At 37.2% G+C, this 18246-nt stretch overlaps 1 protein-coding gene across 1 annotated transcript; it reads right to left on the bottom strand.

Moving 5' to 3' along the window:
- Positions 1 to 2550: 2550 nt before the first annotated feature.
- On the bottom strand, positions 2551 to 17563 carry LOC126628156 (pyruvate kinase 1, cytosolic-like). Its single transcript, XM_050297747.1, has 16 exons — positions 17397 to 17563; positions 16782 to 16878; positions 16366 to 16463; positions 11208 to 11363; positions 10329 to 10406; positions 9510 to 9641; positions 8727 to 8807; positions 8407 to 8478; positions 8065 to 8154; positions 7490 to 7634; positions 7150 to 7238; positions 5137 to 5232; positions 4905 to 4972; positions 4187 to 4286; positions 3252 to 3311; positions 2551 to 2904 (listed from the first exon to the last, which is right to left on the bottom strand). The coding sequence occupies exons 1-16, from the start codon at positions 17463 to 17465 to the stop codon at positions 2752 to 2754; spliced, it is 1584 nt and encodes a 527-aa protein (XP_050153704.1). The 5' UTR covers positions 17466 to 17563; the 3' UTR covers positions 2551 to 2751.
- Positions 17564 to 18246: the final 683 nt, after the last annotated feature.

The raw sequence follows: 18246 nt of genomic DNA, 5'->3' as shown, positions 1-18246 counted from the left end.
AAAAGACAATTGAGCCATGTGAAGAATTTGGAATATCATTGCAAATTTAAATAGATATATACATACTGTTAAGATAAAATGGGAGGCCCTTCCTGATGGGTGGCCTTGTGCGGTGGCACCACTTGCACACCCTCGGGGCCAGCTTTGCATGTATAATTGAAACACAATAGCATTTCTAAAAGACATTTGGTTAACTTTTTCATTGGTACCTAAAATAAAACGATGTGCTATCCACATACCCCATTTTACTTCTCACACACCCTTGATAATTTCTGTCCGTTGATCTTCTTCAATTCATCCGATCCGACGGCCAAAAATTAAAAAGGTGTATGAGAAGTAAAATGGGGTGTGTGGATATCACACCCCAAATAAAAACATAGTATTTTATCTAAATTTTTCCTTAGAAAAAGTTGTAGACATCGAAATTTCGTTAAATAAATGTTGACCGATAAATCAAAGTTTCAACGCTCATGTATTACATAAATTTTACACGTAGCGTGTGTCTAAACAAAAAATCAAAATAAGTTGGAAAAGTCATCAAACAGGACACGTGTCAACACCTGGTAGAAACGACTTATTTCATATGGAATATTATATTCAAAATTAGGCCTTGGAAATTTCTATAAATAGAAGGCTAATTCATTTATTTAGAAGGAACCAATTCATATTACACCTTGAAGCTCTGAAGCTCTAAAACTCCGAAGCTCTTAAGCATCCAGGTTCCCGAAGAATCAAGAAAGCCTTCTTCGTTCTTCGTTCTTCCAAGATCAAGCCCCGACGGCCCTTGAAGAAAGTGTTCTTCGTTCCTCGTTCATCGTTCTTCCAAGATCAAACCCCGACGGCCCTTGGATCAACAATCACCAACTCAAGATCAAGCCCCAACGACCCTTTGGATCAACAATCATCCACCAATTCAAGATCAAGCCCCAAAGGCCCCTTGAAGAACTTCCACCAATTCAAGATCAAGCCCCGACGGCCCTTGAAGAAAGCACCATCGTTCATCATCCGTTCATCTTAAGATCAAGCCCCAACGGCCCTTTGGATCAACAACATCAACAAATCCACACATCCAACCGTTCTTCAAGATCAAGCCCAAAAGCCCTTGAAGATCCGTTCATCACCGTTATTCAAAATCAAGCCTTAACGGCCCTTGAAGAAACACTCATCCTCAAGATCAAGCCCCAACGGCTCCTTGAAGATTCGCTCAAATCCACCTTCAAAGATCAAGCCCACGGCCCTTGAAGAAACTTCCAACAGTTCATCCAAAATCAAGCCTCGACGGCCCTTGGATCAATGAAACATCCACAAATCAACACCTTACGGAGATCGAATCAGAGGATCAAAATAGAGAGAGATTGTAACCCAAAATCATCAAATACAAATATTTGTTTGTGCACGTTGTTCTTGTCTCTTTCGTTTCAGGAATTTTCCGTGTTCACAAAAGTATTTAATATAAAAAGCCCCTAATCTTTTTTGGTGTTGTTATTAACACTTCAAAAATCATTTGCACTCCAAATGTACAAAAATATAAGAGAAAATATAGTTGAAATGAGTACACACTAACATTTTGGAAATACCAATATCACCCTTCATCTCTTTTAATGGTCATTTATCGTTACTACTTAGACTTGATATTAAGGGTTGGAATTATAATATTAAAACCACATCCATTTATTATTCATCCTTGATATTTGGTGTACCATAGTTTGGATCACTACTTAGCCCACGAAGTATGTCAGATGGGAGGAAACCCTTTCTATATTGGATTTTTTATTGCTTTTGCTGTCAAATCACCGATCATACCCTTACATGTCCTATAAAAAGAATCCTAACCCTCACTTTAGAGAGAACCTCTCCTTCCAAACCCTAGCCACTTTACCCTTTCAAAGGCAACAAACCTCTTGTCTTTTACAATGCAACCTGCATTTACATAGTGGAAACGGAAACTAAACCAATGTGGACATAGCCCCATCTCAAGGTGAACCACGATATATCATTGCGTTTTTTGTGCTTGTGTGATTTGCAGTTGAAATTAAGTTAGTCCAATATTAATTTAATTTTGTGCATCAACCATATTAAATCCAAAGGTAAATGAGCATATATTCTTTAGTCACCAAATGACCTCGATAACTTTTTATGTAATGTAAAAATAATCACTTTGAAAAAAACTGCAAATCATCTGTGAAATAAAGCAATTTGAACCTTTTTAAACTATTAAAACTGATGCGAGTATAATAACCAGTTTTTAAGCGTGACATAAAATAAACCATGGGTGTGTATAATGAAGGAAATGGAAATGACATTGAAATATTATTTCAAATATTTTTCTTTTATAAGAGCTACTTAATACTACGATCTAGTGGTATTCATTTTCACTTGTAAGTTAGGAGTCTTAGATTTGATTCTAACCAAAGACGAATTTGAACCATATTATTGCTAGCCGATTGTGAAGCTTAACTCACTCCCTCATCCCTGTAGATAGTATCGTTTATTCAAAAAAAAAAAAAAATCTTTATAAGAAAATATGGTTCTCTGTTTGGGTAGGAAAGATGGAGGAGCAACAACTTAATAGTAATTTCCCTTAAAAAGTTTTAAGGTACTTCAACCACAAACTCAGAAATTCAATCCAGGGTTTCTTACAAGTAACACGTACCTTTGCTTATTTTCCGAAAAGAGGGCGCGGTACAGGCCATGGAGAACTTACAAGTAGAACTCGTAAACATATACGCAAAAGAAGTTGCAATTTTTACATCAATCTTCAAGCTCCATGATCTTGATCACAGAAGTATCGCCAATTTTTTGGCAAATGACCACACGATCATGTGATTTTATGACACCAATGGCCTTGCCATGGTCCAAAGCGATTTTAAGAATCGACTCATTTGTTGCACCGGTAGTTTCAGCCTGCAGGGGAGAAAGGGAAGATAAGAAAAAGAAACGTCTCAGTCTGATACAATGGGTAGTGAAGCATGCAAAAGACTATGCATCATGTGATGAACTGAAGTTAATCCACGTCTATAACCGACTTGGGTCCCTAAATGTAGCCTCCCCTTCTCCTTTCCTACATTTTCAGAGATCTACTTATCTAGAATTTCGAAAAACTTCCAACTATATTCATTAGGGCAGCATTCAAGGTGAACGGGAAACCCAAATCAATCAATTTTAACGAAAGGAAAGATCTGGGAAACAATGTGATTATTATATGGATTATGCACAGCTTTCTCCAATGCAATCAACAAGATATATCTTACTGGATGTCGAGGATCTGCTAGCATGGGAAATAGGCCTCTAACAATGAGTGATTGCCTTGCCTGCCAGATATTCATCATAAGAAAAAGAGAGCTTGTGAGCATCAAATTCAGTTGGAGACTATAGATCATAAAGAAATAGTATGATTGTCTGCTAATCATTCTTCTCAATTCCAAATCTTGGGTTCATATGAGAGATAGTAAAGTTAGAGCATCCAACCCAAAATCAATTGGCACCCAGCGTAGACCCCATTTGTTTCTCTTTGTGATGCTAATTACCTACTTAACTCAGTGGTTAGAGTTGTTTTCATATGGCAGGAGTCATTGGTTCAAATCCAAAAGTAATTAGAACTTTACCAGAGTCAATGGTACCTAATAAGTTTTCCCACTCATCTTCTTTAATATTTATTTTTCTATCGTTTTTTGTTTCATTAGAACTTCATTCCATTTGATTGTAATTGATTCTTATTCAATCGGCAGGAACAAAATTAGGGATGAATAAGCAAAATAAGGTGTATAAACAGAATCAAGATATCATGATGTGCGAGTGTTGTCATCAAGGCATAGAACTTCGATGGAGGATTTCAATTTTCAATTGGAAACGTATGGAGTCAAACATGTGGATCAGTTAATATTAGGTAATGTGGAGCATGGCCGTGGGGCTCATGCAGATGCACTATCTGCTCTGCTACCATCTTAACTAGGGCATCCAACTCAAAATCAATTGGGAATAAGTGGGGTGGCTCAAGATATTATCTACTGTCATGCATGTTTGAGTGCGACAAAGGAAGAAATAAAACATTCAACAAAGCAATTGCTCCAGCATTTTGCCCCAACTGGATAAAACCATTAGTAGAGACATTCTAGCATCTAGCAGAAACTTGGAAAAATAAACTTGCTAGTGCATAGAAACAAAGATAATCAGTTCAGTAAGAAACCTCAAAAGCACCAGAAAATGTCCATCGGAGTTGATTTGTCTTGACCCGAGGTATGACAACAGAAAGCACAGGCATTGTTGGTCTGTACTTTGCAATCAACCTACATTAATGCCCAAAATATCAGAACCGGTATATACACGAGTGAACATAACAATTACAAAAATATTTGTATCTAACATCGTAAACCATCAAGGAAAAACTTATTTTTATGTTTTACAATTAAAGTACATCTGATCTAACTGAACTTCAATCAAGAAACTAAAATTTTACATAAAACCAAGTAACATTAGCCTTACCCATTTCCTACGGGCCAGTTAGATAACCATTTTAGTTTCTTGTTTTCACTTTTTGTGCTTGAGATATGAGGAAAGTATATGGGGGAAAAGGAGGGAAGATGAAGAAGGGTGATGGAAGAAAGGGGAGGAAATAAAGAATAAATGAAAACAAAATCTTGAAAGTGAAATCGACTTAAAATAGTTTTTGGGTTTTGAATTTTACTTTTCAACATTTTGTGTGCCTTTCCTTAAACATTCCTTCAACATTTCTTCCACCTTTCTTCCTCAACTACTCTATATCCTTCATTTGTCCCATGTATTTCCCCTCTATCTCTAACACAAAAAAGAGAACCAAAAACTACCAAAATGGTAATCAAACGGGCCCTAAGCATTTGATTTTATAAATACACAAGAAGAGAGAAGAAGAGATAAGAGAGAATCACCTTGCAGCTCTTCCAGATGTAGTGAAGCAAATAATTACAGAGGCCTTCACCTTGATGGCTGCACGTACCTAGGATAAGATAAATTATATTATAATATTTTCCTGTTGTAGCAAAATAAAAGTTATCCTTCGTACATGCTTCTGTTAGCAGCACCTCTTCAGGGAAGAGGCCAATGGTACAATAAAAAGAAAGAGAAAAAACAAAATGGAAAATACTGAAAGCACAAAACTACCGCAGAGGAAGCAATAGATTCCAAGTGGGTCATTGGTTCTCCAACATATTTGACAGCCCTCTTAAAATACAAATCTTGATTGAAAACTTTCTCCGCCTGTCGACAGTAATTTGATAAAAGAAAATTTCCATTATTACAAGATATAAAAGAACTGTTATAATAAATGTGGAAATGAACTCAGAACTTTCCCTTGTCATTGTACTTTAATTTATAATATTTTTTTGATAAACCATTCCTACGAAACATGCATCAGCATCCTAATAATAAGAACAAAGAATTGTCCCACTCCCACCCTCCAAAACTGACTGACCACAAAACAAAAGGATCACACATTCTAATATGAGTCGTGTGACTATAGCCAAGACCAATGAATCACTCTTAAGTATCAAGAAAGAGACAATGTTTTGAAATAATAGCCGGACTAACAAAACACATATTTCTATAGCCACTTTGAACAGTTGAAGCTCAAATGAGAGGGAGTGAACAGAATAGCCATGAACATTTTCCAATTTATAAATATTATATACAATTAGTACTACAATTCCACCAGAATATGTTGATGCAGAATCATATTTCCTGTTTTATTTTATTTTCTTGTTTTCTTTCTTCCTGGTGCTATCAGGGTTGGGATTACTCTCCTAATTGTCGTAGGGCTAGGTTATTATAAATATGTGCTTTGTAAGTAATTCAAATTAGACAGACCTGAATGATTGATTAAACAAATCTTTTCCCTCAGTAATCTTCTTCTAAATTCTCCTCGACGTCTCTTTTTGTGTTCTAAATTCTAATTCTAAATTCTGGTATTTGGTTCTACATCAAATATACTCCTATCCCTTAGCTTTGGGAATGGGTAGCTTCTACGCTAGAAACCATCAAATTCTAGATCAGAAACGATAAGATCACAGAACATAAACAATGCTCAGTGTGCTAATATAAGTCAGTTCTGAATCTTCAGAGAACCACAAAACCAAAGCTGAAATATTAAGAATTCTCAGAGAGAAGACTGAAAAAATATAGAGGAATGGTCCCATATAAGAACAATGAGAGTTTCTAAAATGCACATCAACATATGGCAAACACACCCTCAGAAATGAGAAAACTAATAGGATGGAAAAACAGTGCTACTTCAACACTAGCTTTGGAGGTGCAGGTCTATAAAAGTCCCTACTGTTGTAGGACAATCACAAGAGAAACGAAGAAAACAGATATATGGTCTCACTCCAACCTTTAGCACTGCACCAAAGGTGTATTTTATGATGAAATTGGGGTTCCACCATAAAACCAATTGGCAATATGAGGAGTAACTCAAGATCATATTAGCACATAGCAAACATTGTCCCTCACCGATGTGGGACAACTCTCAACACGCCCCCGCACGTGTGGCGGATTTTCAAGCCTACACATGGATAACAATTGGGTGACGTGGAGCGCGTGTGGCCGTTAGGCTTCACACGTGGACAACCTTGCTCTGATACAATGATGAAATTGGGGTTCCACCATAAAAAAACCAATTGGCAATATAAGGAGTAACTCAAGATCATATAAGCACATAGCAAACATTGTCCCTCACCAATGTGGGACAACTCTCAACATTTTAATCACTCCAATAGAGAAATTAGAAAACTTTTGGCATCACAGTAAGAAGATCGCAAGAACTTCTTTCACTGTAAACTTTCAAAGCTCACAAAGTATCTCATGTATAGAACCATTGGCACATGAATCATTGAAAAGACTCAAATTATAACATTAAATGGTAGCAGATATATTCATGATGCCTCATGTGATACAAGATTCGAAGCCAAGGATCCTAAAATACATGTGCCAAATGCATTTATTGCATAATAGGTATAAAGAATCTGAATCATGTGGTTTTAGTAATTGAATGGGCTTATTTATTATAATTTGAATCCCGCTCCGCCATCATCCGGAAAACACAGGGATGCAACAGCCGAAAGATTTCTTGCTTTTTCAGAAGAGGGAGAGAGCTTTATTACAATATAGAAATGGAGTTACCTCAGAGCAAATCTTTCCAACAATGGAGATCGTCTCAACAGGGTACAAACCGCGCAGGGTCTCTGCACCTAGAAGAATTGCATCACTTCCTGCACAAATAGAATTGAAAAGTGGGTAAATAATTACACAGTTCATACTTGTACATCCTATGATAACATTCACTTGTTACTTGTTTAATAATGCTCAAGCAACAAGAGTATTACAATACTAATGATATTTACTAACACTAACAGAGCAACAATCCATGCAATGACATGGACATGAAAGAATAAATGAGATGGTGGAACCCGCCAAAGGTAACAGAAAGGAGCATATTTCATGTCAAAAGACAGAAGTTTACCATCCAGTACAGCGTTGGCAACATCAGTTGCTTCAGCACGAGTAGGTCTTAAGTTGTCGGTCATACTGTCCACAACCCGAGTCACCACTGCTGGCTTTCCAGCCATGTTGCACTTGTAAACAGCAGCTTTTTGAAATAAAAATACCTGGAAGATCAAAGTAGTGTCTTACCAGAATATTCAAGCCTCATTATAAAAAATAACCTCCAACTAAAAGTATATAGATACACATCCATCGAAGCATGGAAATTGGATACAACACACACACTAAAAAAACATTTGGTTCCCAATCCTCATTACTGTAAGTACCCCCCCCCCTCCCCCCCCCCCAAAAAACAGCTTTCAGGTCACCATCAGAGGAAATCGATATTTGATAAGTCACTATTTAATTATCATAACAGAATATAACTTGTGCAGGTACACCCAACTGATGACGCCACATACAAGACATGGTTCTCACTTAAGTCATACCAATACGGTATATCAGGAAGACTGTTTGACAATGACTTACTCATTACTTTTGTGGCCATGTGCAGATGATGTAAATACATAAAAGAACATGACTACCAAAGTGTACCTTCTCTGGTGGGAGATCTATCCCCAGATTTCCACGAGAGAGGATAATACCATCAGCTTCTTGCAAAATTTCATCAAAATGATTTAAACCCTACAAAATAGAAGAGAACCTGTAAGCTAGTTCAAATCCAAGCACAAGTATGACATTTGGAAATCTGATCAGTCACACATGATCCTTTCTGCCAAGAATATTCCTTACCACCATTACTGCCTAAATACTGACTACTGAGGGCTCTCCACAAATGTGGAACCCACATGTCAAGGTGGTAACCATATCCATAATCCAAGCTGATGGTGACAATATTAGTAAATTTTGTTTTTTATTCTTTTCAAAGAAACTCACCTCTACATTTTCAATTTTTGCAAAAATCTGAGTTTGGTTGAGGTCGCCTAACTTTGAAAGAAACTCACGGGCCTGCATAACAAGAACGGCCTATTAAAATAGAATAATAATACTTCCTCAAAAAGAAAAGAATAATAAGGAAAGGGTACTTAGTTTCTCCTTATATTATCAAAAGAAGAAGGAAACATAATAATATTACCCAGAGAATTAAGCCCTAAATACGAGTGAACCACATCATAAAGTAGGGATGAACAGGGAGAAAAATTATAATTCACATAACACCAGAACAGACAGGAAATCCTGTCATGAACAGTCCTTACGTGGCGAATATCTTCAGCATGACGCGTATATGATAATGAGAGGAAGTCGATGGTGTTACGAACACCCCAAGTGCTTATGACCTGAAAAATTATTAAAATATTAAAACACATTAAATAAGCACCTCTCCCAGACCCTGCGTAAAGCGGGAGCCTTGTGCACTGGGTACGACGACATTAAATAAGCAATTCAAGTAAGAATAAGATCTCCTTTTATAAAAAGTGATTTTTTTATACAGTTTCCTCCAAATTCATTTTAATGAATTCAACATTACGGATTACCTCATGTACCTTCTAATTCACTATCAATAAAATTAGAAGGTACACAAGCCATCATTCAGCAACGATGAGTGAAGACACTCAAGGAATGAATCCAGAAAATGAAGAAAGACAAACAAAATTGACAAAGTCCATCTCCTCCAAGGTACAGCCTCAAAACGAAACACAAACCTCAGTCAAGATTAAATATACTGACTATTACCTCTCTAGAATACTTTGACAAAAATGTCCAAAAAGAGTTAAAAAATAATCCTACCCCAAAGAAGAAGAAGAAAACCAAGTGTTTCTTACCAACCAAACAATCCACAAACCCACACCACTCTAAACACATCTGATAACCGCTTTCAGAATTTCCCTCTGAATTGCAACGCTAAACTTAATGATAGAAGGACAAATTGTAATCCACAAGTTAATGAATCCACAAAGAAGCAGACAATTCAATTTTCAGGGGGGTTGGTGGCTCTAATTATGTTAGTATCCAGTACTGTGACTTCAAAAGAAACTAACCTCCTTATCTTTATCGTTAAGTGTAGGCAGATCAATACGAATCTGAGAGACATGCAAAGTATACAATGACCCTGACAAGGTAGCAGAATTCTTTATGAGACAAACCACATCTTCACCATTTACCTCAGTGACCTGCATCGTAAAAGAAAACGTTACAACAACATGTGAATCATTCTTTTTCCTGAGAATATTATATAAAAAGAATGCAGAGGGTACTTTTCAAGAGACATCTGCCAACCGAACGGATGGAGGCTCATAATAAATCTATTGTAAGCAATCGACATACAATAAGGCCCTTGGGACCATATTGCAGGTAGCAAATTCAGAGTTCCTAGAGGTTTTATTTACATTAAAATTTTCAGGACCCAGGTCACTCATCAAATAGATAACTTCTGATGATCCCCTATAAATATCATGTATGCAAACAATAGTGGACCTTGAGAGACTACAGGTTCCACTGCCAAAGGTTGTATCAAATTTATAGCATTCAGTTTTAGCTTTAGTCTGCTACCAGAGCTTCACCTAGTTCCCAATGTATGTTTAAATTGTTCTATTAATTTAAAATTTTAAAGTTGAATGTCAGCATTCTTTATCTCTCAGAATCTGGTCCCACTCTTGTTTTTTTACAAGATTTCTTTGGAACAGTTAGAAGAGTAACGAATAAAGTGGCTATTACCTTGTTTGCACTTCTAACTGTGTGACAAGGAATACATATCTGACTAGGCAAGGAGTTGAAATTAACATGCCTAATTTTGATTCTGAAACCAACTATACTACTACCAACTTCATATGGAACTCATATCTCTTATATTTCCTTACCTCCAGCCACACAGAAGTAGTTTCACTTCCCGTAAAGAGGTATTGACCAATAAAAATTGTATCTCCCTTCTTCACTGCCTGCAAAGACCAAATTTAATTTAACTCATTGCAGCAATGCCAACATAATGTGAGACATGTTGTAAGATAAATATATAGAACTAAATATAGTTCTTACATGCTTCCAAAAATCAAGAGAAGGAAGTCAATATCAAACTATATGAACTGGTTTCTCTAAGACACCATTCCTGAACCTATAAGAGATAAATTGGTTCCTCCAAAATCTCGTGACATGATATGATATGGATGACTTGAACTTCTTTGTCTATATGTACAGGAATTCTACACCAGAAGTAAAGCATCTAAAATACAGCAAAAGTTCAAGAACTGAAAGAAATAGAAGAAACAGCACAAAATCACATAAGTTTGAAATGGTTTAGTCATTTCATTTTTGTCAAATAAGTAGACGCACACAGTGTTTTGATATAGAAAATCATCGTTATAATCATCAAATGGCTAAGTTATTCCCCAATTGATTATTTTGTCCAATAATTACCCTCGAATGCGATGCATGTGTGTGGGTGGGATTGGGGGTTGGTTAGACTGAAAAACACGACTGCTCATTGGAAAACCAAACAATGCGTCAAAAGCCCCGTCCCTCATTGATGTCAGAATAAGTCAGTCTCTTTCCAGGTTAGCTGAGTTTGGTAAGTGCAAAAACAGTTACTTCATAGTTCGTCTTCACTCAGAGAAATAGATTGGCACGGCAAAGTTCATCGCTGTAGATCCAATAGAACCAAGGATTCTAATATAGCAAGATATATGTCTTTCATAGAGATAAGCCAGAAAATATTAAGAATGACATCTTTCATTAATACATACCTTTGCCAGGCCACTAAAATTTATGGGTAGTAGATTTGAGGTGGCCTCTTTGTCTTGATCAGGTGTTAGGACAACCATGGTATCTTCCTGAAGAGATATGGGATGCTCACTTCTATTCACTACCTGCAACTCTGGACCCACTGTGTCAAGCATTACCTGAAGCAAAAAAAAAAAAGAAAAAAGAAAAAAAAAGATTAATAAACCAACTTGTAAGCGTACATATCCAAAGGGAGCTAAGGCCATCTCCAATCGATCCGGCAAGAGGGCCATCGGGCTAAAAATAGCCCTAAATGACACGAAAACTATTTCCAACCAAGGGCTAGGCCAAAGGGCTCGTGGGCCCCACAGGGCCAAAAACACCAAATCAAGCCAACCGGATGGCCCAAACGAGCCAGCCATCTAGCCCCGGGCCGGCCCATTTTTTGAACCCCAACGGCTACCTGGTGTCAGCATGACGTCAGCTGGCAACGGCTAACTAACGTCATGCTGATGCCAGGCAATGTATTAAAAGCGTGAGGCGTGGGCGAGATGTCCGAGGGATAGCCCAGCCTAGACGTAAGGCGAAGCCTCATGGGACCTAAATTTTTTAATATATACACATATTATATTAAAAAAAAGATTATTAATCAATAATCACCCTGAGCACACACATATTATAAATACATATACACACATATATATACATACATATATTATATATATATATATATATATAATATAATATATATATATATATATATATATATATACATACATATATTATATATATATATATATATATATATATATATATAATAGAGAATAAAAAGCACAATGAGCACACAAATAATAATGCACACAGACAGCACACACATCCATTATATAAAAAAATAAAAATCAGGAAAAAAAGGCAGAGAGATGATAGTGCAAGGAAGAGGTATGAGGCAGTTAAAACCCTACCCAAAATATGGGTTTGGGAGTTAAAAAAAAAAAAAATCCCCTGAGGCACACCTAGGCGGCTCCAGCAACGCCTTCTGCCACCTTCCACCCACTCCCTCAAAACAGAGGCGGCAACCCTCAAGCCCAGCCTCACAGGGTGCCTAGGCGCGCCCTGAGGCGAGCCTTTTAAAACATTGACGCCAGGTGACCGTTGGATATGAACTTTTTTTTTTCAGGACAAAATTAAAAATAAAAAATAAAAAATTCCCATTTTTATCCTATAAATACCTAAGCCATTCCTACACATTTCTCACATAATTTTCACCATTCCATACTATCTTACTTCATTTTATTTCAATTCTTCACATTCTATTCTCTTACCTCTTCCAATAATCTTTCCTTCAATTTTTTCAATAATTTTCAAATGGCCGTATCTGCAATGAAAGGCAAGGCTTGGACCCGAAAAGAAGATGAAGCTCTTTGCAGGGCTTATAGATGGGTCTCGGAAGATAGTGTGAGGGAGAGTTCTCAAACAAGTGAAGGTGTTTGGACTCGTACGTCCAAAAAGTACTATGAGTTCTATGAAGGCACCACTCCACCGAATTCCTGAAACCACGAGAGTTGTTCTTCAAGATGGAAAAAACATCTTCATCCAAGTTTGAATAAATGGCATCAAGCAGTGTTAAAGGCCGAAATCAAACATGAAAGCGGAGCCAATTACTACAACAAAGTAAGTGTTTTCACAAGTTATTTTAAATATTTAATTACATTACATTTCATTTCATAAATTAATTTCCTTTAATTTTTGTAATATTTTCTAGGTACATCAAGCGGAGGAATTGTATATGGAGGACAACTCGAAACCCTTTAATCATCACGGTTGTTGGAAAATTTGTAAAGGGTGGGTGTTATTTGAAGATCCACCCCAAGAAAGAACTGGTCCTACACTGGTGTTCGGAAATGCATCATTAAATGCAGTTGGGGATGAACATGGATCTCCTACCATTCAAGAAAAAAGGGTAGAAAATTCGTCTTTGGCTAAAGGTTCCATACCTAGGGCTATGGGATGAAACAAGGCCCTAAAATTGAAGGAAAAAGGCAAGTCAAAGGATGATTACGCTTTTCAACAGGAAATGGCATCCGCATTGCGATTAATGGCGGAGCAAAATGCCTTTGCCGCGGAAGAAAGGAACCGAAGACATGAAGAACAGGCAAAACAAATTCAAGAAGAGATGGATGAAGGAACACTTTGGATTACATTCCAAGTAAGACATTTTGATAGGAAAAAGAGAGAAATTATGGCCCAACGGGAATTGTTTACATCCGACTAAAATCCTACAATGGCGGATGAAGATGATGATGATTATAGACTTTAAATTTAAGTTGTTGTAGTTTTTAAATTTAAGTATAGTAGTAGTTTTTAAATTTTTTTTTTTTTGAGAAGAAACAATTTTATTAAAGAATAGTGAAAAACATAGAAGTGGATAAGAAGTCCACCAACAAATTAGAAAGGAAAATCCCAATAGGATTTGGCTACAGTAGCCAATTCTAGACCTAGCTCACTTAACTGCTGCTAACAAATCCCACAGTATTTGAGATAGAGAGCAATTATTAAACTCTTTAGTAACCGAAGCCCAAAAAGATGCCCAATATTTTACTCTCCCCCAAAGTACTTCTGCCCCCACTCCAGTATAGTCTTCAAAAATCCTTCTGTTGCGTTCCAGCCATATATTCCAAAAAATTGCCGATACCAGGCAACCCCACAAAGCTTTGGATTTTTTCCCTTTTCCAAGTGCCTTAAAATTGGTGCTTAGTAGCTCAAAACACCCTTTAGGAATGACCCAGCTTACTTTAACCTCCTGAAACAGTTTCCACCATAGTTGGATCGAGTAGGAGCAATGAAGAAAGATGTGATTTACACTCTCCTCCTTAGCTTTACATAAACTACACCAATGTGGGGATAAACACATCAGAGGGTTTCTCCTTTGAATTTTGTCGCAAGTGTTGAGACTCCCAGTGGCCACAAGCCATACAAGTATTTTAACCTTCGGAGGAGCTTTTGATTTCCAAATCTGAGAGTAGGGTGGATAATAGTGCACAATCCCATTGTTGCTCAGTAATGAACGATAGGATTTGCATGTGAACAAACCTGAAGCTTCTAGGTTCCACCTTCTGTTATCCATTTTTTATGGAGACAAGCGAACCACTTCCACTTTCTGTAATAAGCTGGCCGCCTCTTCTATCTCCATCTCATTCAGATTTCTCCTAAAATCAAAGTTCCAACTCAAGGAACTTGACGAAGCTTCCACAAAGCTAGAAATGTTATGATTATGCTTCCTCGATAATAAGAATAATCTGGGGAATTGCTCCTTCAGCGGTCCCCCTGCTAACCACCCATCCTCCCAAAACCTCACCCTTTCTCCATTGCCCACCTCAAACTTGCAACATCTAAGAAACTGATGAGCACCACTCGAAATGTCTTTCCATGGGCTACGACTTGAAACCCTCCTTGGAGGAAGTGCATTCCATCCATTAACTTGTAGCCCATACTTGCTTCTTATCACCTTGTGCCATAGGGAATGAGACTCCCTTGGGAATCTCCACAACCACTTAGCCAATAGTGCTTCGTTCTGATTCCTCAAATTCCCCACCCCTAGACCTCCTTCCTCCTTGTTTTTAGTAACTAACTCCCATTTGACCAAATGGGTTTTCTTACCTTCCTCCACGCCTTCCCAGAGAAACCCTTTCATTAATTTTTCTAGACGTCTTCTTACCTCGCCAGGAATTTTGAACAATGACATATAGTAAATCGGCAAGCTTCCCAAGACTGATTGAATTAGAGTTAATCTACCTCCTCTGGATAGGAAAGCCTTCTTCCAACTTTGAAGTCTTCTTTCCATTGTTTCTACCACTGGATCCCAAAACCTTATAGTTCTTGGCCTTCCCCCAAGGTGAAGTCCCAGATACTTTATAGGCCAACATCCTACCTCGCAACCCCAAGAAACTGCCAACCTGTTTAATTTCTCACTTTCGGAATTTATTCCTGCCAAAAAGCACTTCGCTTTGTTGATTTTCAATCCTGAGACCGAACAGAATAAGTTGAGCACTTGTAATAGGTTGTTCCAAACTTCCTCATCTTCCGTCAAGAAGAATATGGTGTCGTCTGCAAATTGAAGATGAGAGATCTCCACCTTTTCTTGCCCGATACACAAACCTTTGATGAGATCATTTTCTTGAGCCTTCTCCATTAACCTGCTCAAAACATCGACTACTAAGGTGAAGAGAAAGGGTGACAGTGGGTTGCCTTGTCTCAGTCCTCTTGAAGCTTGAAATTTTCCCCTAGGCCTCCCATTGATCAAAACAGAAAAATTTGTAGAGCATAAACATCCCTGCATCCATTTCCTCCATCTATTGCCAAAACCTTTTCTTTGTAGTACTTCTTCCAGAAATCTCCATTCAACATGATCATACGCTTTTTCAAAGTCGATCTTGAGCACCAATCCCTTCTCTTTTTTCTGCCTTATCTCTTCTACCACTTCATTTGCAATGAGGACAACATCCAAAATTTGTCGATCCTTAACAAACGCCCCCTAATGTGGAGAGACAGTGGTAACCAAAACCTCCTTCAATCTTGAAGCCAGTGTTTTCGCTATAATTTTATACAATCCAGTTACTAAACTGATGGGCCTATAGTCCGTCACCTTCAAAGAATCTGACTTCTTTGGGATTAGGCAAATGAATGTTTCGTTCGTCACTGCATTTATTATCCCTTTCTCAAAGAACTCCTCCATGATCTTGTTGTAGTAGTTTTTAAATTTAAGTTGTAATTTTTAAATTTAAGTTGTTGTAGTCTTTAAATTGAAATAATAAATTATGTTTGGCCTATGGCCCTTTGGCCTCCTCGGTTGGAGATGATTTTTTGTCACATGGCTATATTTGGCCTATGGCCCTTTGGCCCCTCAGTTGGAAATGGTAAGAAATATGGCATGGCATTGTTCATTAAAATATTAATTTCTTGGAGGGCTATAGGGCTAGAGGGAGCCCTCTGACCCTTCTTCGGTTGGAGATGGCCTAAGTAAACCTATATCAAGCCCTTGCAAGTTAAGGTGATTTAGTGAAAGGAACATAACAAATTAAATAATGCAGACACAAAAGCACAGTTAGTTAAAAGTTGAATTTTTTATATACGGTTAAATAATTTAGAGACAAAATGCAGAGATCGTAAGAAAAGCAAGCTTACTGCACACAGTTTTTTGGTACTCTTCATTGCAACCTTCAGGTTTCCCAATGTCTCTTGGTGAAACTGAGCATCGCCCCATGAAAAATCAAACCGTGCCACTATATATACATGGAGGGTGTGAATGGAATTATATAGTTCAATTAGTTAAATCAACGTCATATAAAATTCAAAAAGGGAATTCAAATTGAACAGACGGAAAGTAGATAAAGGATTTACCAGAAGCAAAACAATCACACAGTACTATCTTCACGGTGAATAAATTGTACCGCCAAAACGGAGGTACATAAGTCTCAGACGGTGTTTATTATCCTTTTACTAAAGTATTATAGATGAAGGGAGATAGCAAAAATAAGAAGCAGGCAACTCATAATCAGACAGATGAATAATGAAAATTAAGCATAGCAGGTGAGTAATACCAGACATTCCTGCCTTCAAGCAACCGGAGATTGCCTCAACCGATCGTGATTTTGGACCAAGCGTTCCCACGATCCTTGTCATTGCCGGAAAGAATGTCTGCAAGTTTAGATCCATCAAAGTTTGTCACGCATTCAAGTTCTTTCAAATCCCTACGGCCACATATTCATCTAATAACCCACGGAAATTCAGAGAAAATTTGGGAAACAATAATATCCTGTTTGATTGCTAAGTAAAGATTTGTCTGATAAGAAATATCACACCCTCCTGATTATCACAATTTCTCAGAAACCAAACACATGATAAGAATTAAGATGCAAGAAGGAAATACAGATTCCATCCAAACCCACAAACACTGAGAGCTGATTTATACTTGCTACAAATTAATTTTAAGAAACAGCCAAACAGGTAGTACAAAGAGGAAATCCAGGCCCTGTTTGTTTTCTATCCAATCCTTCACTTTCTCGGGAAACAAACACACTACAACTTGGTTACTTGCTGAAGAAACAAAAGCAAATAATTGGCTCCTCTCTCTCTTCTCAATCAAAATTAACTAACTAACTAACTAACTACTAATTCAAAGAAACGGAAGAGTTAGAGTGACCGGAATTACTCACAGGCTTGGAAGGCTCGAGAATCGAAGCCATCCTGATCGGCTCTTCCAGAAACAAGTGAGTCGAATGCATTTTTGCCGCCGACGAAGAAGAAGAAGACGAGCAACAGCAACTGCAACTGCTTGTGGAAAATGTTCTGTTGAGAAAGTGCGAGAAATTTTCATTAGCTTCTTTTGTGCGGAGCTTCTTACTGTACTGTACTTACCTGTTTATGAGCAGTAATTAGTTAATTACGGCGTCAATTACTGAAAAATGAAATAAGGTTGTCGTTGCGCCTAAAACGGGTGGAACGCGCTATTCTATGAGACGAATTTTTGGTGATTTTTCGTTCCACATCTATTAGGCTCCGTGGTGGTTGTATCACGGTGTTTATTGAGTTGTCATGAGGTCTATGAAGGTGATTATGAACTACATGCTTTCTATTGAAATCAAATTAAATGTGAGATTAGAATTTTATTTATTTATTTTGTTTTCTTTTTGTGAACAAATTTATTTTATTTTCTTTGTAGCCTTGTATAGAATGCAAGTTTTAAATATAAAATTTCTTTATTAATTTAATTTGCCTTTCAAATTCGGATTTTTCACCCATCCTGGATTCAGGACGTAATAGACAAGAACTAATAAACGCAATTGGATTAACATTGCTATATTTGATTATCCAGATAATGGATGCATAGACGAATATCAAAATCATACGTTTTAAACTTTTATTTATTTAAGAAAAATATTATTATTATTATTATAAATAGTGTTGCTTTTTTTTCCTCAAAACACCACATGAATATTTTTAATTTGGCCAAATTTTTTTCGTGATCCTTGTGGTGATATCTTACTTTTAAATAGACCTCAGACA

Source organism: Malus sylvestris, chromosome 7 (assembly GCF_916048215.2).
Source record: "Malus sylvestris chromosome 7, drMalSylv7.2, whole genome shotgun sequence".
Lineage (NCBI taxonomy): Eukaryota > Viridiplantae > Streptophyta > Magnoliopsida > Rosales > Rosaceae > Malus > Malus sylvestris.
Note: the sequence above shows the minus strand (reverse complement) of the source record. Positions and strands in the feature narration are given on the sequence as shown.

Bases quoted from the DNA above. Each gene is read 5' to 3' on its own strand.
- LOC126628156 (XM_050297747.1), bottom strand. From the start codon at position 17,465: ATGCATTCGACTCACTTGTTTCTGGAAGAGCCGATCAGGATGGCTTCG. The intron at 16,879-17,396 runs GTGAGTAATTCC...CTAAACTTGCAG, and splicing joins TTCTCGAGCCTTCCAAGCCT to ACATTCTTTCCGGCAATGAC. The intron at 7,239-7,489 runs GTAAACTTCTGT...CTATTTGTGCAG, and splicing joins TGCCAACGCTGTACTGGATG to GAAGTGATGCAATTCTTCTA.